The 24,133-nt window shown below is 41.9% G+C and overlaps 1 protein-coding gene across 1 annotated transcript; it reads left to right on the top strand.

The window, feature by feature from the left end:
• Positions 1-6,599: 6,599 nt before the first annotated feature.
• LOC122751905 (ubiquilin-1-like) lies at positions 6,600-8,429 on the top strand. The gene is made up of 2 exons (XM_043999141.1): positions 6,600-7,376; positions 7,818-8,429. The coding sequence occupies exons 1-2, from the start codon at positions 6,600-6,602 to the stop codon at positions 8,427-8,429; spliced, it is 1,389 nt and encodes a 462-aa protein (XP_043855076.1).
• The last annotated feature ends 15,704 nt before the right edge of the window (positions 8,430-24,133 follow it).

Genomic DNA, 24,133 nt, shown 5'->3' with positions numbered 1-24,133 from the left:
TTCAATAACCCTTTCTGGTCTTTTTTAGTTAAACAGAACAACATAAAAGAGAAAGGAGAAAAAAAAAATAAAACAAAACTCATTAGAACTCATGGTCCTCTCGAAAAGAAAGAGTAAAAAAAAAAATTCTGGTAGCTTCTGAGGCCCGATAGCCTCACCCACAGCATATACTTAAAATGTCTTTGAATAATCACTTAGTTTATAAAATTTAGTTTTAAAGAAAAGCAAAAGAAACAAAAGTCAAGAAACAAAGCAAAACCAGAAATAAAAATAAAAAACAAAAGATTCGCTAAGCACCCTTTTGTGCTCTTAAAGAACTTAAAGGTGTGGTGAATTCCAGGTTTTTTTAGTGCCTTTCAAAAGTCAAAACAAAACAAAACAAAAAAACCAAAAAGAATTTAAAAAAAATAGTTGAGGTGGGCCAGAAAACTAGGCCATGTGCTTCAGTGCTTTTGCCTGTAGAAGGAAATGCTTGTTAAATTATAAGGTATTTAAGCTGCTAGAGTTTGGGGTATGCCACATTGTTTTAACTGGTTCCCCAATTCTCTGCTTCAAATGGGTTTCAGTACATAATTTGCCAATCATGCTCTTAAGCTCTTTATTCATACATTCAACTTGGCCTGAACTTTGTGGATGGTAGGGCATGTGGAATTTTGGAGTCACTCCCAAGAAAGAGTAGATTTGGGATAAAATCGAATCAGTGAAATGTGTGCCTTTGTCAGAATTGATGCGGGCTGGTGGGCCAAAACGAGGTACTATCTCTTTAAGAAGAATTTTGGCAACAAAGGCAGCTGTGGCTCGGGGGCTGGGAAAGGCCCCCACCCACCGAGTGAGCTGATCAACTATAACAAGGCAAAATTTATAATGTCCTGCTTTTGGCATAGTAATATAATCAATTTGTAAGTGCTCAAAAGGTGTATATGCTAGGGGACGCCCTCCATAAGCTTTGGCCGTCCTGTCTGTTCCTTTCTTCTCTCTCATTTCCTTCGTAAATATATGTTGCTATTTCTTTAAGTCTGTCAGGACTCAAACTATTCCACCCAGGACATTGCTTTTTAAAATATTTCCGAATTTCTGGTAATGACTGGCTTACAAAATGAGAGCAGATAATATGGGCGTCTCTACTGTCTAATGGGTCTAGTCTAGCATATTGCCTGGCATACTTACACAGCCTGTCATAAAATCTATTAGGTCTCTCATCAGGTCCCTGAACTATATCTATAAATTTTTGCCAGTTATCAGTCTTTCTAATACAGGATTCCATTGCCTTCAGCAATGTTTCCCTTGCATCTTTCAACATATCAAAATGCTCAGGGTTATTGGGGTCCCAGTCAGGGTCTTGAATAGGCCACCCAATATCAACCTTTCCCGTGGCTTCCAGGCTGTTTGCTGCAGCTACTATATCTGCTCTTTCTCCTGGGGACAATATTATTTCCATAAGGTCAGTAACATCATTCCAAGTGGGCTGATATGCTCTAAAAATTGCTCTAAACTGCCTGATAACTGCTGTGGGATCTTCATCAAATTTAAGAGTGCTTTGTCCCCATAAAGCCAAATCCTTGGGTGTAAAAGGTGTGTATTGTCTGAGCTTACGTATAGTACCTTTTTGACCATGGGCGAGGATCTCTTGAAGGGGAAAAATTTCAGTCTGAATGGCCTTGGATTTAGTTGTTCTATTGGGCGTTTCGGTTTGGCAGGCCATATCTGTCTGCCAGTCTATCGTTTCAGTTTGGGTGGCAGACTCAGATGTAAACTGGGGCCTGGATTTTCCTCGTTTTATATTTTTAGTATGATAATTTTCACTTGCTCTGGCCCAGATTTTCCAATAACGTAAATGTTCAGGTGGACATCTACTTAGGGTTCTTTGCAAATGCCTCAATGTTTGGGGATCAAATGACCCATATTTGGGCCATTCTTCCTGTAATTCCTCATGCCACATAAAACACAGTCTGATAAGCTCTCCTCTGGTCATGGTTGTATTTAGTCTAAGTTTTCCCTCATTCCAATCCATAAGTAGCTTTCCTAATGGGGAATCCCAGGGAATCATCTTTATTCTAACATTATCTAGGGCATGCCAAATTCTCCATACCACACCACAAAGCCCCACAAAACCACAAAGAGTAATAAAAATATATTCAAATTCAAGCTGGCCAACATCTTTGATTAGTGAAGGTAAAGCTAGAAAAGGGGTACTTAGGGTGTTTAAAAGATCCATTTGAAATTTAAAATAGCCTATACTTGGTAGTTCTTTCCAATTTAAGGGGACAAGGGAGGGGAAATCTTACCCAATCAGAAGATCAGAAGATGAACGTTCGGTTTTCCTCTTCGTGGTCAGCCAAACTGTGTAATTTAAGATTCTAAATGTGGATTCTAATGTGTTCCCCCAGTTTGGGGGAAACTGACTAAAAATCACTGATAAAATGAGTTTAGGTTTTTAAGGGTTTATTGGAAAATAGAAAGAAAAAGATTGAGAACAGAATTCTAACAGCCTGGCATTCCTATCTTTCCTCAAATTTCCTGTGAAGTCCTCTGCCGCCACCACCATCAAGTCCGGAAGCCAAAAAAGGCCAGTGCTCTCTGCGCAGGCTCCCTTTCCTCCTTCCTGTCTCCTCCCAGACCATAGGAGGCTCCTCCAGTTGATTGGCTGGTAGACTTGATAGACAGCACCCATGAGCAAACATCATTTCCTGACGCCAAGGAAAAGCCACAATGCCTCTGAGGCATTTTCCTCATGGTGGAGCTCTCCACAGCAAGTCTCCAGTAGGTGGCATCATTCCAATCATTACACTACTTCACTGAAAGTAATGACACCACCCCAATGCCATGGTGCTCTTCAAGAATTAGGGACAAGCAAAACAACCATCTTATCCTCTGGTTCTAGATCTTGGCTTTCAGGTAGTCCAATAATTCTTAAATTATCTCTCTTGAATCTATTTTCCAGGTCAATTGTTTTCCAATGATATTTTTCAAATTTTCTGCTATTTTTTCGTTTTTTAAATTTAGTTTTATTGTGTCTTGATGTATCATGAAGACATTAACTTCTACTTGCCCAATTATAAATTTTAAGGATTTATTTTCTTTATTAAACTTTTGTATCTCCTATTCCATTTGAACAATTCTGCTTTTTAAGGAGTTCTTTACTTCAATGGGTTTTTGTGGCCTTTTTACTATTTGGCATATTTTGTTTAACGTTATTCAGTATTTTTTGTTCCTCCTTTACCAAGCTGTTGACTTTTTCATAATTTTTTTTTTGCATCATTGTTATCTCTTTTCCTGCTTTTTCTTCTACCTCTGTTATTTGTTTTTTAAAATCCTTTTTGGGGGCAGCTAGGTGGAGCAGTGGATAGAGCACCGGCCCTGGATTCAGGAGGACCTGAGTTCAAATCTGGCCTCAGACACTTAACACTTACTAGCTGTGTGACCCTGGGCAAGTCACTTAACCCCAATTGCCTCACTAAAAAAAAAAAAAAATCCTTTTTGAGCTCTTCCAGGATTTTTTTTTATCCTGAGACTAATTCACTTTTTTTTTTTTGAGGCTTTGGATGAAACGGTTTTGACTTTGTTGTATTCTTCTGAGTTTGTGTTTTGGTCTTCCCTGTAACCATAGTAACTTTCTATGGTTAGATTCTTTGTTGTTGTTTGCTCATTTTCTAGCTTATTTCTTGACTTTTAACTTAGTGTTGAAGTTGGGCTCTATTACTAGGGTTGAGGGGCAATTGACCCAAGCTCCAGGTTTTTTGTGCAGCTGTTTTCAAGGCTAATTCTGGTATCTGTAAGTTTTCAGTTCTTCCAAGGTGGTATGAACTCAGGAGAGGTATGTTTATTACTCTCCTGCCCTGTGCTCTGGTCTGTGAGAGCGCACAGGGACTTTTGTCTGCCCTGAAACTGTGACCAGGGTCCCTGTTCCCCTGTGGATGAGTAAGTTCTAGTATGCTAATGCTCTTCTGGAACGATGACCCAGGACTTTGTCCTGGATTTGAGTATGAGCAATACAACAGAGTCTCATACCCAGTAACAGCAAAGAGACCATTACAATCTCCTTCCAACCAGTTTTCTCAACCCCTTATTGTTTATTGTCGGAGAGCTATGCTATGGAAGCCACTATGACCACTGCTGATTCAGTCACCCCCTAAATCTTGCTTCTGATTTGCTGGAGACCTATCCTGCACAGGTACAGCCTAAGTTGGACTACTATCCATTCTCACTTCAGTGTAACAGACCTTTTCTGCCAAGCTTCTAAATTGTCTTGGGCTAGAAATGTTTCACCCCATTCTTTTTTGGGTTTTGTTGCTCCAGAATTAATTTTGAACCATTAGGTAAAGTTGTTTGAAAGGAAATTTGTGAGAGCTCAGGCAAATCCTTGTCTTTTATCTGCCACCTTGGATCTGCCTCCCCTTCCCCTAATATAATAATGTAAAGCTACACAATATAATACTGAGAAGTGAGGCAATACAATACAAAACAATATATCACTATAAAGCCATTTAATACAATACAATTTTATAAAGCTACACAATACAATATGATAAAGCAATGCAATACAATACTGAAAAGCTATGTAATACAATTAAATACTATAAAGCTATGCAATTCAATACAATTCTATGAAGCAATAGAATACTGTAAATGTAATACTGTAAATATAATACTCAAGTAATACAAATATTACAGTATTATAAAGCTACTCAATGCAACATAATATGATAAAGCAATGCAATACAAAGCTATGCAACACAATTCTGTGAAGCAATACAATACTGTAAATATAATACTGTGTTGTTTAAAAATCTAAATGTGGGTTCTTATCTGTCCCCCCCCCCAGTTTTGGGGGGAAACTGGCTAAAATCACTGATAAATTCACCAAGAGTTTAGGCTTTTAAGGGTTTATTAAAAGATATAAGATAGTAAAGAGAGAGAAAGATTGAGAACAGATTCCTTATAGCATGGAAATCCTAGCCTTCCTAACTGCCCACATGAAGTCCTGCCACCAAGCCAATATCTCCAACCAAAAGAGAGAGAAGCCCTCCACCAGGGTCTGCTTCCTACTTCATGTCCTCCTTCCAGAAATGGGAAGTTCTTCAAGTTGATTGGTTGAGAGCAGTCTCCTGTTGATGTAGTAGTCCATAGCCTCTAAGAACACTTAATGTCTCAGTCCATAGCCTCTGAGAACACATTAACCTCAGTGTTGGCTAGTGGCTAAAATCTAATCACCTTTAAGTGGGTACTTAGTAGTTCCTTATTCACACCCAATTCAAACACTACTAAGTCAATCAAGTCAGACCCCGGGACATCTACCAAATTCCATTATCTTAACACAATACTATATATTACTTTAAAGTAATACAAATATTACAGTATTATAAAGCTACTCAATACAACATAATATGATAAAGCAATGCAATATAATGCAATACAAAGCTATGCAATACAATTCTATGAAGCAATGTAATACAATACCATGCAGTACGTTAAAATAATATTATAATATTAAATTACAATATTATAAAGCAAAGCAATGCCATACAATAAAATACTGTAAAACACACTAAAATACTACAATACAATAATTCAATATATTACTGAAAACAATACAATATAATAGAGAAAAGCAAAGGAATATAATACTGTAAAGCTATGCAATATATTACTCTAAAGCAATACAATATAATACTGTAAACAATATATTGTGCTAAAGCAATGCAATATAATACTCTAAAGCAATACAATGTAATACAATATATTACTATAAAGCAATACAATATAATAGAATACTTTAAAGCAATGCAATGCAATAAAATGTAATAAAATATACATTTTTCAATCCAAAGCACTGATAGACTCCTGGGGAAATACAAAGTTCCAATAAGATATGGTCCCTGTATTGAAGGAAATTATAGGGTCATGGGGGGTAAAAGGCATGATTCAAGTAGCTACAAGAAAATATGCAAGGAATACATTAGGGGTGGTACTAAGTGTTGTAGGTCAGGGGTGAGGAGAGGTGAAGATGGATCAAGAGGAACATTACCAAACCAAAGGATTAGGGAAAGTTTCATGGAAGAGGTGGTATTTGAGTTTTACTTTTAAGCATGAGTAGGAATTCAATAGAGACAGACTGAATGATCTTATTTAGGCCAGAGTGAGGATTTTTCATTTGAGTTTTCTGATTGTTGGCCTTACTTTATATAGTTCCTGATGACAATGACTGAGAGTGACCAATACTCTCCCCTTTTTGCTTTCTTCCTGCATGCATCCTTTTACTCTGCCCCTCCCCTGAACTATGAGGTAAAGGATGATTTCACAATGCCTCTGGGATGGGGAGACTTTGCCCTGTGGGGGCAGGGCAGGTACAGGGGGGCAAAATACCCAGACTCACTTTGCACCAAGTATGAGCCAGTAGCCAGCCCAGGCCACATCTGGAAAGCTGGGGTGGGTGGCAGAACATCCCATCAACACCCAACCCACACCCCATCCCTAATACTCAGGGGACCCAGCGATACCCAGACCTAGCAGCCTGAGTAGTAATCATCTGAGACGGGGTCAGTGGCTGTGCTCACCCACCCCTACCCCTTTCACCCCTGCCTGCCTGTCCACCAGTCCCCATGCCCCACACCGCCTCTGACTCCCAAGCTCCGGTGCCTGTGCAGATGGCCCAGAATGGGCAGACTTCACGACAACCCTCAGACAAAGATGTCTCCCCAAGTATCATCAGGGTGTTGGTGAAGACGCCTAATGCCCAGGAGGAATTTGTGGTGTCCGACGATACTACCGTGAGTCAATTCAAAGAGGCCATCTCGGCCCAGTTCAAGTGCAATGTTGACCAGGTAGTGCTGGTTTTTGTGGGCCGCATCCTGAAAGATCAGGACACTCTGTACCAGAGGGGTATCTTGGATGGTTACACAGTGCATCTGGTCATCAAGTCCAAGAATGGTCCCCCATCCCAGCCCTCTGGGCCCCATGGGCCACCTGCCCTGGAGTCTTGCCCTCGAGAAGGAATAGGAAAGGTAGTGGGCAGCGGGGGGCGACAGCCCAGCTGCCCTAACCGAAACACACTGCCCTCTGTACCAGCTGTTGGGCCCGAGAAGCCCAAAGCCCCGAGTCAGGTTCCACAGCCACACACTACACCCACTCCAGAGAGGATGGCTCAGATGCTTGAGAGTCCAGTCATCCAACAGCTCCTCTCCAACACTGAGTTGATGAGGCAGTTGATCATGGACCACCCTGAGGTGCAGCAGCTGATGAAACAGAATCCTGAGGTAGGCCACATCCTTGACAACTCTGAGATTCTGCGGCATACCCTTGACCTGGCCCGGAATCCAGCCATGATGCAGGAGATGATGCAGAGACCAGACATGCCAAGGACCCCGGAAGGGTTCTGGGGGAATGAGACAAATCCAGGAGGGGACAACGCCCTGGGACGGAACTATACAGACCTCCCTGATTCATTGTTTCCTGGTATCCAGGATCCTTTGCGGGAGAATCTTTTCTCTGAGCTCATGAGTGGGGCTTCATCCCTTGGAGGCACTTCTAAAAGTAAGTGCGAGGAGAAGCAGGATTCAACACCCCCACCCCATGTTACTCACAATCCCGCCCAGGGCCTTCCCCCCAGCGTCCCTGCTCCAGCTCCTGCTCCTCTGGCTACTGCTGCTACTGCTGCTGCAGCTGCTGCGGCTGCTGCGGCTTCCATGGTCAATATCCCAGCTGCCGCTTCCAAGAGTCTAGGCCGGGCACGTTCCTGTGGCATCCAAGGCATCCCTGCTCTGACCAGCTCAGAGTCTCCTGAGCCGAGCAAGACAGACAAGACCTTCCAGAACCTGGTAGATGACCCCCAGCAGCAAGAAGAGATGAACTGTGGGACTCGATTTGCAGGAAACATGCTGCAGCTGCTGGTACAGAACCCACATCTGGCAGCACAGATGATGCTGTTCATGGGATCACCTCAGCTCTATGAGCAGATGCGACAACAACTGCCCACCATTCTGCAGCAGATGCAACTGTCAGACCTCCTGCTGGCCCTGGCAAACCCCAAAGCATCTCAGGCACTGCTGCAGATTGAACAAGGCCTCCAGATGCTGTCTACAGAAGCTCCAGCCCTGCTGCCATGGCTCACCCCATACTTGTGGGGTTTGGGGAGGAATGCCTTCCCTGAGACAGCTGCAGGAGGTGCCCAGGGCAAGGAGGCTTCTGGCCTCCCGGGCAGAGGCAAGACAGATAGTCGCTACCAGCCAATTGCCATCCTGCAGCGTCTTCAGGCTCTCGCTGGAGGCTACTCCCAGCAGATGCAGCCTCCCGAAGTCCGCTTCCGTCCACAGATGGAGCGTCTGAGAGCCATGGGCTTCCGGAACCAAAATGCCAACCTTCAGGCATTGATTGCCACTGAAGGAGACACCAGTGCTGCTGTCCGTAGGCTTAAGCGGTCTCAAGCATCTTAGTTGTCTTGATCCCCTTTTCATGTCTCCCTGTCCCTCCCCCTGGGTTTGCCTGTCCTGGGACATGACAAAACAACCAGATCCTTTCCCTATGGAACAACTGACCATTGGCCACAGTGGAAATAAAGTGTGATGGCTACATGTGACTTACTGGCTCTGGAAGCTTTTGTTTCCCTGTTTGGCCCAGAGTTTTCCTCATGGACTGATTTTGTGGCGGTGGCCTTAGAAAAAGTGTTTGATTGTAGAACCATAGATATTGATAAAGACAATTTACTGAGAACTGACTGGTCCCTACCTATTCCCCATTCCCATGCCAATGAATTGCCTGGGGCTAACCAACTTTTGTCAATTCCAGACTCTTGATTGTCTTATGAATCTACCCCAAACAAACATCCCCTCCCAAAGATTCCCCACCTTACTCCTTGGATTTTAGGTTATTAAAAGGGTCCATTTATATTAAGTAGTTTCTATTTAGAGTTAAGTAGCTTTTATACTTAACTCAGGGGCAGTCTCATAGCTCCCCCTGTTCTGTTACCCCATATAAATCCTGTCCTCAGTCCTATCTTTGGGTATTCCTAGCATTCTTACTTTGTGATACTCCAAGTTATAGCTCTTCTGCCCATATTAAAGACCTTATTTCTCTTATATTGATTCATTAATTTTCAGGTTAACATATGGGGACTCTCTTCCAGGATTTGAAGACTCTGTGTCCAGCCAGCTGCCGTTTTTGACCTCCCGACGCTTGGCGCCGGCAGGAATCTTTTGTGTTCCAGTCTGGACTCAAAATTCGGAGGCTTGGCCTGGGTAAGGGTCTCTCAAATTCAAAACTTGCATCCTTTTCACTTGAGTTCCTAAAGCTCTTTGATCAGGGGTCTGGTTATGTCCATGTTCACTTGGTAACTTGGGTCCATTCTGACAGGTCCCCCAAAAGGGGATGGCTGCAGTTTGTTTTTATGGACCATATGTGGCCATTCCGAAGGGTCCCAGAAGCACGGCTGCCGGGATCTGTTTTCAAATCATGTACTACATGATTGCAAGTACTTGGAAAATTAGCAGGATTTAAGTCTGACCCACAACACTGATGGCCATAGTAAGGTCTCCTTTTTGGGTTTACTCTTGATTCTGCCAGCCCAAAACTTGTGTTTGGGGTGGGATTTTTTTTTTCTTTCAATGACATTTTGAATCAACTAAGTGAGAATCTGAATCTGAACCCTCCTCCCTTCCAGAAAATAGTCCAATAAATAAATAAACAAATAAACAAACAAATAAATAAATAAATGAGGAGGAAAATAGGATTTTTGATAAGATTTTTGACCCTCAGGAGGTCTCTAATTTTTTTTTTAAGGAAAAAAGAAAGACCAATTGATCTAGCTTAATTGAGGACTTAATTTGTGCATGCTAAATTATCTCAACCATTATTGTTTACTGTTTTTGTGTCTGTATTTGTAGAGTGCTATTTGTACTAAAATGTTCTATATGTGTGTGTGTGTCCCCCTTGCTTATTCAAGCTTGATTTTATTTTTTAACCTGTTTTTAAGAAATTTGTTAAAACTTTAATTAAGAATTGATCTCCAATATTAGATATTTTAAATCCAGGATTTATGAAATCCAAAATCAAGGTTAATCAAGTTCTATTTAAATTTGGAGAACTATCTGGCTTCTCGGTCACCAGTGTTTATCACCATGTAAAAATTAGTTTATTGAAATGCTAGTAGATGGGCCTTAGATGAATGAGAATTTTACCATTTAGGAATAATTCAAGTTGTAATTTAATTTATTCATCTTATTTTAAGTGAAATATGTCTTCTAATAAGATGTGTTGCTTTTTATAAAGTCAGGGTTTATTTTGAGATTTTCATTAAGACAAAGTGTTTAAAAATTTGGATCTGGAAATTTGTTAATTGCATGATCTTGAAACAAGTTACTTTAGTTTACCAATCTGTAATGTGAATATTTCATAATTATAGAGTATTCTTTTGGGCTATAAATTGATATAGATGCAACTGTTAAAAGAATGTCAAATACTTGAAACTGTTTAGAAATGCAGTATTCCTGTGACTTCACAAAGAAGTAATCTTAAAGTCTGGGTTCAAGTTTTCCCTCTAGGATACTCTCTAGGTATAGTGAATGTGTGACCCTGGGAAAAATCACTTGGTTTCTAGTTGTTAATAGGAAGAACAAATTTTAAAATTCTGAAAACTGGAGGCTTCCCTAATATGCTGGAGAAACTTGTTCTATTTAGCAGTGGTACTGTTTCATAGTTTTTCTCAATAGTTCTGTAAAGCAGTTACTATTCTTTTTTTTTTTTTTTTTAGTGAGGCAATTGGGATTAAGTGACTTGCCCAGGGTCACACAGCTAGTAAGTGTTAAGTGTCTGAGGCCAGATTTGAACCCAGGTACTCCTGACTCCAGGGCTGGTGCCCTGCCATGAATCCTTGAGCCTAGATGGAACAGACTTAAACAAAGATTTAAAACCGACCAGAGGAAAAAATGAAAAAGACTTATCAAATAAGGAGTAAAAAGTGTGGCCTCTTTTTTCCCAGTGGAAGCTGGAAAGACTGAATGCAAGACAGGGCATGGCCCACCTTACAAGAGTTAAGTAATCAGATTAGAGTTTAGTTCTGTGCAGTTCAATGGTTAGATTAAAAAAAATTTTTTTCTTTGCAACTTTTACACATTACAAATAATTCCCAATTTTAAACTATTCTGCCATGAAAGATTTTAAGAGTAGCAGTAAACAGATCAACAACCATGGGATAGCTAAAGGTATTTCTTCTGGTCTATGCAGTGAACTAAAAGCCCATAAACTAGGTACTTCCTAATGAGCTGGCTTTTTTCTTGTCGGGCCCTTATCAGGGCCCAGGTGAAGAGAGTAGAACCAGGGAGGGATGAAAGAATTCGTGATCCTTATGCATACATATTGAAGGCAATGTCTGTCTACATTTTAGGGTCTATCCCCTGACCCCCACGACTTTGTGCCTTGATTGAATGCTAGGACCTGAACGAGAGAGTAAGACAGAGGTTGACCCTGAATCGTTCCTTGACTTGTCTCCTACGTCCAGCTTGGCCATGGGCTTGAGCCTGGAGATGTCAGTGACAAGGGGCTGGCCAGGAGACCGAACTGCAGGGAGCTGGGTTTTTGCTAGGCCAACTTCTTGGGGGCTGCACTGGGGACAAGGAGGTAGGAGAGGTGGCCTCACCCTCATGGGGCATCCCCCACTCCTGTGTCCCAGTTTACTGCATCTGCCAGAATCTCGGCCACCCAGAGATCTGCTGGTAGCAGACATGATGGCTGCTGCTATTAGCGAGGCTTAGTCTATGGAGCAGGCACGAGCCATCTTTTCTCTTTCTTTGGCTACCACAAGGTCCCTGTTATCAAAAATCTTAAAAGCAACATCAAGGAGTTGTGAGGATGGGGTCTGGGGATCCCAGTCTAACTTCTGGAGTTCTCTCCTAGTGTCAGGAACAGATTGGCTGATAAAACTTGAGCTTGTGAATTAGCAAAAGGAAAACTAGTGAACATTTACACAGATAGCAGGTATGTGTTTGGGGTGGCACATGATTTCGGGATGTTACGGAAATATAGAGGGTTTCTGACATCTTCTGGCAGTCCCACAAGTCTAGAGATTGCTTGACTCCCTTTTGTTGCTAGCAGCTGTGACTGTTATTAAAATGCCAGGACACTCCCATGAAGATTCGCCTCATGCCTGGGGTAATGTCCTTGCTGACCTGGATACCAAGCAGGCTGCTCAGAAAACTCCAATTCCTATTAGACTGTCTTCCTTTATATCTGCTGGGCCTGGCTCCAAATTAACATTGACCCCAGCCGAGCTGGCTATAGTCCAAGAGACCATGTCCTATCCCATCCAAGATAGGCTAAGACTGGAAAGGTGCAAAAAAAAAAAAAAAAAGGATAAACTCTGGATCTGGTAGGGGCCAAATCCTCCCCAACTCTTTCCATTGATCTACTGATGTGGGATGGAATTAGGGGTCAAATTGACCATGGGTCGTCCCAAAATAATTACAAGACTCAGTGACTCAGTTTCCCAAGTTTTGTGTGAGTGACCACAGGGAGAGAACCAGAAAAGTGGAAAGGTATATCTCAAATAAGAAAAGGAAAGACAGTTGTATTTATAGTATGGATAAATTGATTATCAGTCTCATTATAATATTCTCCACCTTGGGGAGGTACGGGGGAGGGCTTATCCTACTTTGGAGTTCCTGGGGTCCTAAACCAACCTCTAGGTGGGTACCTTTTTCAGTGGAGGTGTGTTTTGGGGGTTTACATGTCATAAGGTGAATCTAGGGACAAATTTGGCCTTTTCTGCGCATGTCTCTTTCTGGTTCCCATGGCTAGTTTCAAAACATCTTCATTTTTCATTTATTTCTAGTCTGAGTTTCTATAGCTTGTCATTTTATTTAAAGTCATCATGGCCTCTCTCCCTCTGTTCCTGTTTTGGGTACTGATTACTGTGGGTAAGAGAACTTAGCATCCTGACTTGTAAGTTATCCATTAACTGGGGTCTAACTCCCTTTGAGAGCTAATATCTGAGTTAAAGCTTGGGTCTTAGGTTTTTCTGTTAACCCTTTTTTCACCTCCTACATCGCTCTGATGGAATACCTTCACTCTTTAAATCACTGGAATCCTGACAAGCTGCTTAGTTTAGGCTGCAAATATTGGTGGGGAAAATTGAGATGAACTGCACATGACATTTATCTACAATGTGAGATCTGTCCTAAATGTAAGCAAGCCCCTAAAACTTCCCCCCAGAAAATTCCTTCACCCCTTTTCAAGTCTGGCAGATTGACTTATGCAGCTTCCACCCTCCTCCAGTTATAAGTTTGTATTAGTTATGGTTTGCATGTTCTTCTATTGGGTAGAAGTTTTCCCTTGCAGGAAAGCTACTGCAACAGCTGTAGCCAAGTGCTTATTAGAAAGGATTTTTCCCACTTGCAGAATTCTTAGTGATAAAGGTACTCCTTTTACTTTTCCAATTGTTTTCCAATTGTTTGCTTCCTGGCCAGTACTTCAACACTTACAATGCTTACCACCCTGCTCCCTCCCCACCCCTCCAATCCTCAGGTCTGGTAGAACTTATCAATGTGATCGTTAAGGTTCAGCTTGGCAAGTTTGGATGATTTGGGTCTGCCATGGCCAAAAAGCCCTTTCCCTAGTTCTTCTGAACCTCAAGGCAACACCTTTTGTCACTGGACATCATTTCTCCCTCCAGGGACTCCATCACAACCAAGACCTCCCTTCTGCCTCATTGCAAAGCACTTACCCAAACACTTCATAGCCTTAACCATCTTGTCTCTCTCAGTCATTTTCTTTCTTTTTTTTTTTTGGTTGTTTTTTTTTGGGTTTTTTGGTGAGGCAATTGGGGTTAAGTGACTTGCCCAGGGTCACACAGCTAGTAAGTGTCAAGCATCTGAGGCCGGATTTGAACTCAGGTCCTCCTGAAGCCAGGGCTGGTGCTCTATCCACTGCGCCACCTAGCTGCCCCTCTCAGTCATTTTCTAGAGGCTCAACCTTAAATCAGTCTACCCTACAGTTGAAACCTGGAGACTGGGTCTTTTGGAAAAGGCACCTATGCAAGGATTCCCTACAGCCCAGATGGAAAGGCCCCTACCAAGTCCTGCTGACCAACCCCTCTGATGCAAAACTGAAAGGAATTGACAACTGGATACACTTATCACATCTGAAAAAGGCTCCAACCTCTGAATGGATGGCCAGAAACACTACCAGCGATATCAAACTTCCTCTGACCAGGAAAAAGAAGTAGACAACAGCAGGGTAGACCTCTTTCCCAAGATACCAGACGTGGCCTGAGAATCTTGTGTTTCATGCCCCAGCACTACTTTTTGGTCATAGACAAATTCCAGAATTTGTCTTGACCAAGAGGAGGGACAATTTACTGAGAACTGACTGATCCTCATCTGCTCCCCATTTCCAGGCCAATGAATTGCCTGGGGCTAACCAATCTTTGTCAATTACAGACTCTTGACTGTCTTATGGATCTCCCCAAAACAAACATCCCCTCCCAAAGATTCCCCACCTTACTCCTTGGACTTTAGGTTATTATGGAAAAGGTTCCATTTACATTAAGTAGTTTCTATTTAGAGTTAAGTAGCTTCTATACTTAACTCAAGGGCAGTCTCTTAGCTCCCTCTGTTCTGTTACCCCATATAAACCCTGTCCTCAGTTCCCATTTTGGGGTATTCCTAACATTCTTACTTTGTGATTCTCCAAGTTATAGCTCCTCTGCCCTGATTAATTCTCCTATATTGATTGTTTCATTAATTTTCAGGTTAACAATATCAATATGGAAAGGAATTGAGAAATTATCTAGTCCAATCCCTTCATTTATAGGAAACTTTGAAGATGTTAAGTGACTTAGCCAAAGTCATACAGCCAGAACTCAAACCTAGTTCCTCTGATTGCAACTTAGGTAGGATTTCCATATTACTTCTTGCTTAGAGAAGAGAGAGTTTTAAATCAATTCCCTGGACTGACATTTCCTCCCTTCCCCCTCCTTCCTGCCTCACCACACCTAGATAGGCATGTGTGTTTCTGTATGCATGAGCATAATATGTGCAATGATGCTCACATCCATGCACAAACTTCCACATTCATGTCCACATCCAAGTCCATCATGGGCTTATGTTCATACCTTCATCCAAAGGCCTTCACAAGGACATGGTTTACACATGTGCATACTTGATGGAGGAGGCTAAAAGGGGCTAATAGATAACCTCTCAACGGTAGCTAAAAGGGGCTAGCAGATTACCTAAGACTCAGGTTTGTGTTCTTATCAACAGAACTGTAACTAGAGGGTTCAGTCCCTACCAACCAATGCTATCAACAGAAGCTTAGGGAAGGTGGTAACTAGGGACCATTAACCATTAAAAGCCATTAATATTCATAGATGGCAGGACACCTAGAAACCAGATCTCAAGTAAAGAGATACAAAAAAAAAAAATAAACCAGAAACGGAGAGATCCTCTGGCTCTGATAAGTTTAAACATGTCTTTAGGAACATGTGCAGAGATGTCCAAATGTGTCCTTAGGTTCACCTTATGATGTGCAAACCCCAAAAACACACCTCCAGGGAAAAAGGTACCTGCCTCAGAGGTTGTCTTAGGACCCCAGGAAGTCCAAATTAGGATAAGATCTTCCATGAACCTTCCATAAGGAGGAGATTAAGATAATGAGGAGATAGCATCGACCCTGGATTCAGGAGGACCTGAGTTCAAATCCAGCCTCTGACACTTAATAATTACTAGCTGTGTGACCCTGGGCAAGTCACTTAACCCCAATTGCTTCATTAAAAAAAAAAAAAGATAATGAGGAGATAACCTACTTTTTCTCACTATAAACATAACCATTTTCTCCACCTCTCTCTTTGGGTGATTCTCCCTGTGGCCTCACGGTATTATAATAAAACTTGGGAAACTGAGTCACTGAGTCTTGTAATTCTTTGGGATGCCTCACAATCAATTTGATCAATTAAACCCATCCCCCACATCATACTCACACATGCACACAAGCAGTTACATCCCCTCTCTATCTCATCTGCATCACCCATATGAAGAGCCATTGTGGCATAGTAGCTAGGGAAGACCTGACCTTATTTAGGGCAAGTTCCCATCTCTAGTATACTGGTTATGTGCTAAGTTATTCAACTTCTCAATTACTTCTAGGCAGCTCCAAGACAATACATGACAGGCAGGGAAGGTGCTGGCCTGCTTTGGGGAGATCCATAAGAGAGTCAAGAGTCTGTAATTGACAAAGATTGGTTAGCCCCAGGCAATTCATTGGCCTGGAAATGAGGAGTAGATGGGGATCAGTCAGTTCTCAGTAAATTGTCCCTCCTCTTGGTCAAAACAAATTCTGGAATTTGTCTATGACCAAAAAGTAGTGCTGGGGTATGAAACACAGGATTCTCAGGCCATGTCTGGGATCTTGGTAAAGTGGTCTCAGGTCCTCCTGGATCCAGGGCTTTGTGCTCTATCTACTGCACCATCTAACTTGCCCCCAAGATTTGTCTTTGTATCTTTCCCTCCACCCCCCTGCCTGGCACACAGTAGGTGCTTAATGAATGCTTTTCTTCAGTTTACATTCTGTTTCATGACTCTTTATTGACCCAGGATGTACCTGTCTTGTCTGTCCCATCCCCATAATTGACTTTTTAATGTGCAAATGGCTAAGGGATGAGGGATGGAGAGGTGATGGGGGAAGGCAGGAATAATATTAATAGGTGATATTTCTATAGTACTTTCTGTTAAGTAGTTTAAAGTGCTTTTCACCCATTGTTTCAGTTGATACTCATGGTGACCTTGTGAGCTCACTATAGATGAGATGAAGTGACTTCTGCCCATGGCCACAAATCTCTTAAGTGACAGAAGTGAGGTGGGACTGGGATTTTCCTGAATTCAGGTCTGCTACTCTTTCTTCTATTCCTACGCTTTGGCTGAAAAGGGCCCCAGGCCAGAGTTTTCTGCTATTCTCTATTCCCTCTCCCCCACCTTCAAAGTTAGGGCCCAATTATCTTAAAGAATTCGATGTGAAAAGTAGAGTAATTTTATGTAAAAATTCCTGAACCTGAATTCAGACCTGGTAATTTATAGTTGGTTTTGCCACTAACTTACTCTGTGACTGGGAAAATTATTATTCCTCTATGGACTCTATTTCTTCCTCTTAACTATAGAAAGAGATGAACTGGACCTAAGAAGTTCTAATATCCCCTCAAATCTGATATTCTCTCATTTTAGGAAAAAGGACAAAGGTGTAAAGAATTAATTGTTATTTGAGGTTTTTATGCCTTGGCGAGCACTGGCCTGGGGCTCCGCAAACGCATGGTGCTCCACCCACTGGTTGTAGCCATTGCCAGGGCTCTGGCACCTCACGTCATCACTACTCGCTGACGCCTACATGGGCCTGGCAAAATTATAATGATTAGAAGCCTAGTGAGGGCAGTCATGTGACTGTCAGAGCGGCCATCCCATTGGCTGGGACTGTGTGGGGTGTTTCTAAGTTTGGGGGAGGAGAATTGGGCATTCTAGGTGGAAGGTGGAAAGTGACAGACATTCTGCTGCGTGTTTTCAGCTGATTCCTGGGCGGTGGTATTTTTCAGGTATTATAATTTCCCTTTCCCCATTTTTATTTCTTTTCCCTTGATCCTACTGATCCTGTTTGTGTTTTTTTTTTTTTTAAGTTTGTTCATGTTAAAATAAATCTTGTTCTGTTTTGAGGTAGGCTGTCGGTTTCCTTCCTTGCCCCAATATTGCGGCGAGCCGCTTAGCTATCACTCCCCAATTAAAAATTGGTCCCCACAAAGGTGAGGAAATCTGGAGGTTTGGAGAAATGATGGAGATAAATGGACTGAGAGATTCTAGTTGCTGAGTGCAGAAGTATCCTTGTGGGACAACCCTACTCACACCTCCAGTGAAGCCCATTTCATTTTCAGGAAGATCTAATTGCTAGAAAGTGCTCCCTGTGCTTTGAATTGAAAGCTGCCTCTATGATGAAAGGCCTCAAGATCATGGAATAATCAGGTTAATCTGGAGACTCAGAGAAGGAATGATTTAGGAGGGACTAGTCAGCCCTCTTCAGGTATATGGAAGGGAGATTAGGTTTGTTCTGGTAGGTTTCAGATGACAGAATGAGAGTTCTGAGAGAGAGCTGTTCAGAGGCAGATTTTCACCTCCAGGGAAGGGGGGAAAATTTTTTCCTAATAATTAGTTATCCCTACGTGGAAGAGAGAACCTTGGAAACTACTACTTTTTCTCCCTCCCCCTTCTCCCTGTATGGAGCAAACTGCCTCAGTTTACCCAAATAACTCGAGGAGACCACCAAGTCAAGCAGAGACAGATTCATTACATTCCCGTAGGAATGGGCAAGTTCAATGCATGAACCGCGCCAGCCAATACATGCCTTAACCTTATATAGGAATGCTGGTCAGAGCGGAAGTCCCCACGCACACTAGGTCGAGCTCACAATCTAACATCCAATCCTGTCTCACCCAGAGTGCGTGTTCAGCTCGTGATCAATGTATGGAGACATGCATACGTGTTCCAGGAGCAAGGGGGAAAAGGGGAGGGGGAACAAGGTCAAACCAAAGGAAGAGGAAACAGGGGAGTGACAGTCAGATGTTTCAGATCTCACAGTTCCCACTGACTCCCCTCTCCAGGCCCCTGTCTCTAAAGATATTCAACCTGAATAACAGGAAGAGTCACTCAGGTGCTTCAACATTGTTAAGGATGACAGGGTTAAAATTTATCTTCGGCTATGTTGGGAAGTCAAAGAAATAGAATAAAGAATAAAAGAATAACACATTGTTGGGACCCTAGGGTCAAGGGGATTCTGCTCTGAGAAAAAGAGACATGTCACTTAACATCTGGTCTCAACTCAATTGCTGCATCCTGTGCCGAGCCCCGTCCTTTCTTCTTGAGTCCCGAGTATTGAATTGGTGGGCTAACTCCCTGACCCACTGACTGGGGTTCTGACACATGATGGATTGCAGACAAAATTAATATGTAGCTGACAAGTGGGGAGACTGAGCAGAAGTAAAAATACTGTTAATTGGCAATAAAATTTAAAGGAGACAGTGAGAATTTGACAAGCAACAAACTTCTAAACTAACTATACTGGGGCAGGGCTGGGTACCTTCCAGACCCCATCCTCAGAGTTTAATCTGACTCAAATCCATAATCATATCATACATCCCCCACTAGAAGTCTCTCAGCAAAGAATGACAACTTGTCAAATAATAATAATAGCCAATAGTTAGCATTTCTATAGCTGCTTTAAGAACTTGCAAAATGTTTTACATATGTTAAATCATTTGATCTTCACAACCTGGGGAAGTAAGGGCCATTATTACTCCCATTTTTTAGATGAAGAAACTGATACTGACTGGAGTTAAGTGACTTGACCCCACTCACAAAACTAATAAATGTCTGTCATAATTCAAACTCAGATCTTTCTGATTACAAGTCTAGTGATCTATCCACTGTTAGTCTAGCTGCTTCTGTTATTTAAAGGGGATTCTTGTTCAGGTACAGGCTGAATTAGATAACCTCTAAGATCCCTTCCCAATGTGAGATTCTGTGATCCTAGGAAATCAAATTTTTCTTCTTCACAGAAGGTCTTAAAATATTTTGCTATCTGTGGGTCAGCTGGTAGCAAAATGGATAGAGCACCAGCCCTGAAATCAGGGGAACCTGAATTCAGAGATCTCTGTCTCAAATACTTACAGCTATGTGATCCTGGCCAAGTTCTTTAACTCTAGTTGCCTCAAAAAATAATGTGTGTGTATATATATATATATATATATATATATATATATATATATATATATATATATATATATGAATGAATGAACGTTTTTACTGGGCTGTGGAGTGGGGGGAGTTAGAGAAAGGCAGAAAGGGTGCAAATGGAAAATTCTAGATCAGATGATAGATTAGAGCTCAAGAAAGGGGGTGGTATAGTTGAAAGACCATTGGATTTGCAGCGAGAGTGAGCCATGCCTAGAAGATTAAGTGATAAAGAAGGGAAGGCTTAAGAAGAGTTGACCTAGGGATGTAATTATACTTTCATCTTTTTTTTTCATAAAAGTATTTTATTATTTTCCAGTTGCATGTAGAAATAGTTTGCAACATTTGTTTTTATAAGATTTCTAGTTTCAATTATTTCTCCCTTCCTCCCCCACTTCCCAAGACAGCTATACTTTCATCTTCTAACATAGGTCCTAAATGAATTTATAAACAGTTTATTGATGGTTCTTTGGGGAAGGGTTATTATGCAGGAAAGGAAGGTCTTGTTCTTGCTTGGCCCAGAGGACAGAACTAATAATAACAACTAGCTTTTATAGAGTGATTCAAACTTTGTATAGTGTTTTACAAATGCTATCTTATTTGTTCCTCATAACAACCCTGAGAGGTATGTATGCAACAACCCCTGTCCCAAAGCCCATTGGTCTGGAACTTTCTCCTTTGTGTAGATGAAGGAAGACCTTGCCCTATGTGAGGAGCAGAGCAGAGTCAGTGAGAGGCAGGAGATTCTCAGCCTTCACCAGCCCCTTTGGAGACTCTCCAAGTGAGAACTCTTTAGGACCTTTGGGACTGGTCGTTTCAGGTCTTCTTCAAGCATTGAGACACTTCAGGCAATTCTTCTTCCAGCTTTGAGAAAGAAGATGGAAGAGGACAACCCTTCTTCAAGTTGCTGAAGGAAAAGACTCTGGGAAGACATTAGAGGAGCTGGCAATCTCCATCATGTCTCTGTCCCTAACTTGCTACTCTAGAGACTTCAGGGAGTTTCTCCTTGGGTGAGATCAAGTACTCTCTCTCTTGGTTGAGCTGACTTATTTCACTCGAAATGGTAGAGCTCCTTCATTCTCTATTGTTTGGTATATATTTTCCTATGTATACCTTCTCTGGTTTCTATTTCACCACAATTTTAATAAGTAGGTTTCCTTGTTATTTGTTATGTATGTTCATTGTGGAATTGGTATTAAGTGAGGAAAGGGCCAAGCCTTGGATATAGAGCTCAGAAAACAACAAAGTGATCAGAAAGTTAGGTGGAATCTGATCATATTCTCTAAAGCAGGGCTTCTTAAACTTTTTCCACTTGTGACCCCTTTTTGCCTGAGAAATTTTTATACGACCCCAGATATATAGGTATATAAAATAGGTATACATAAACTTTTACTGTTGCCAAATTTTTCACGACCCTCACATTAAGTTACGTGACCCCATATGGGGTTGTGACCCACAGTTTAAGAAGCTAGGGCCTAGAATAATAATATTCAAGCAGACAGAGAGATATACTTCTAGCCTGGTACCTTCTCCCTCTAAGGGGAACAAAATGGTGAACTCTGACCCCAACTTCCTGCTTCTCCTTTTAGAAGGAATCAATGTCTCACTTGGAAAACTGTACAAGGAGAAGGGGCTAGAGATGTAAATTCTATTTCCCTTTAAGGCACACAATGACAATTCTCACCATAATGGGCCTCTCTCTATACATGGGAATTATCACATCACTATTCTCTCATTTATACATATTAACCCCATTTTATAGATGAAAAAATTAAGGCAGATACAAGTTACATGACTTGCCCAGGATCATACAGCTTTTAAGTGTCTGGAGGCTAGATCTGAACTCGGATCTTCTTGAGTCTAGGCAACTCTATCCACTGCCACTGGGAGCAACGGACTAGAGTTGCAAAGAGACAAATTTAGACTTGATATAAAGAAAAAAAAATTTTTTTAGGCAATCAGGGTTAAGTGACTTGCCCAGGGTCACATTACTAGTAAGTTTCTGAGGTCGTATTTGAACTCAGGTCCTCCTGAATCTAGGTCTGGAGCACTACCTTACCCTTAAAGAAAAATATTCTTAACAATTAGAGCTATACCAAAGTAGCATAGGCTACCTTAGAAGGTCATGTAATCCCCCTTATTGAAGCCCTTTAAGCAAAGGCTACATAATATTTTATCATAGGCATGTTGCAGAAGTTCATAGTCAGGTGTATGTACTTTTTGGTGGGGATTCAGGGACCTTGGCCCCTCAAATTCTTTGATTCTGGTTTAAATCCCAGCTCTCCTTGATTTGTCATTCTCTCTTACCACCCCCTCCTCATATCTAATTAATTGCCAAGTCTATGATTTCTATCTTTGTTTTTGGGTTTTTTTGTTTTGTTTTGGTTTGGTTTGGTTTTGGTGAGGCAATTGGGATTAAGTGACTTGCCCAGGGTCACACAGCTAGGAAGTTAGTAAGTGTCAAGTGTCTGAGGCCAGATTTGAACTCAGGTCCTCCTGACTCCAGGGCTGGTGCTCTATCCACTGTGCCACCTAGCTGCCCCGATTCCTAGCTTTGTAACATCTTTCCTGTACACCCACTTCTACTAATACTGACGCCTCCCTGGTGCAGGCGCTCATCTCCTCACCCATGGACTACTGCAATAGCCTGCTGGTTTGTCTGTCTGCACAAGTCTCTCTCCATTCAGCTGCCAAAGTGATCTTACAGCACAAGTCTAACCATTTCACAGGTCTGACACATACACCGCCCCCCCCCACACACACCCTATTTAATAAACTCCAGTGCCTCCCCAACATCTCTCTGACAAAATATACAATCTTCTGATATTTATAGCCCTTTATGACCTGCCCCCAATTCCCAGTCTTTTTGTATCTTCCCCTCCCCTCATATACTCTGTGAGCCACTGGCCATGGCCTCCTTGCTGTTCTTTGAACAAGATACTCCACCTCCTGACCAGTCATTTTCAACGGCTGCCCTATGCCTGCAATGTTCTCCTTCATCTCTGCCTTCCCTGGATTCCATCATGTCCCATATAAAATCCCACTTTCTACAGGCTTCTGCCTTTCCCTATTCCCTTAACTCTAGTGTCTTTCTTCTGTTGATTGGCTTCAATCTATCCTGCATATGTCTTGTTTTGTATATAATTGTTTACATGTTGTCTCCTCTGTTAAGACTATGAGCTCCTCAAGAGAAGAGACTATCTTTTGCTTTCCTTTATATCTTTAACACAGTGCTTGGCACATAGTAGGCACTTAATGTTTATATACTGACTGAATAGCTATATCATGCTAGGCAAATCATTCTCCCTGTGATTCTATTTCCTTATCTGTAAAATGAGGTTGGATTAGATTCCTTCCCATGGTCCTTTCAGCTCAATTCTATGATCCTGTGGTCAAGCTGAATGGAACCTTAATGTAACTCCTGCCTAGCCATCTGAGTTTGGGCAAGAAAATGTTCCCTCCTTCGGTCTCAATTTCCTAATCTGTTAAATGGTGATAATAATCCCTTGTTTGTCTTTTCCATCTTCCTCACAGGGGTATTATGAGTATCATATCTGTTAATCTTTTCCTGGTATGGAGACAAGATTGAGAAGATCAAGTTCTTTCTTCATCCCCTTTTTACATGTTTTGGGACAAAAACAATCCCGGTTAATTCTTTTTGTTTGTTTGTTTGTTTATTTTTGTTTTTTGGTGAGGCAATTGGGGTTAAGTGCCTTGCCCAGGGTCACACAGCTAGTAAGTGTCAAGTGTCTGAGGCTGGATTTGAACTCAGGTCCTCCTGAATCCAGGGTCGGTACTTTATCCACTGCACCATCTAGCTGCCCTAATTCTTGTTTTTTGTTTTTGTTTTGTTTTTTGCAGGGCAATGAGGGTTAAATGACTTGCCCAGGGTCACACAGCTAGTTAAGTGTCAGGTGTCTGAGGCTGGATTTGAACTCAGGTCCTCCTGAATCTAGGGCCAGTGTTTTATCTACTGTGCTACCTAGCTGCCCCCTGGTTAATTCTTAACAACTATCCAGGGGAAATTGTTGGGGATGGAAGGAATAACAGAGAGTGGTTTATTCATCACTTCCTGTAGCATATGGCAAATATTAGGTAACAGGCTCCCTAGGAAAGGAAATGAGTGCCATCTTGTGGTGATAGCTAAAGAAAATGGTACCCATAGGAAGCTGAGCAGTTACAGGGAGCAGAGTTATGAAGGATAGGAAAGGATGGGGCACACATCCAAGGACATTGATAGCAGAACTAGTGGCTCAGTAAGTGATTAATAGACATTGGGGAAGAAGAAACTGGTCTAAGCTTAGACTTATGGGGTGGGGATAGGTGAGTATACATTTTGTGAGTTGTGTCTACTGAATTGCACCTATCCCTAGGTAGGGTCTAGGGCA

Source organism: Dromiciops gliroides, chromosome 3 (genome assembly GCF_019393635.1).
Source record: "Dromiciops gliroides isolate mDroGli1 chromosome 3, mDroGli1.pri, whole genome shotgun sequence".
Lineage (NCBI taxonomy): Eukaryota > Metazoa > Chordata > Mammalia > Microbiotheria > Microbiotheriidae > Dromiciops > Dromiciops gliroides.
The sequence above is the reverse complement of the archived record's forward strand: the minus strand, read 5'-3'. Positions and strand labels throughout refer to the sequence as shown.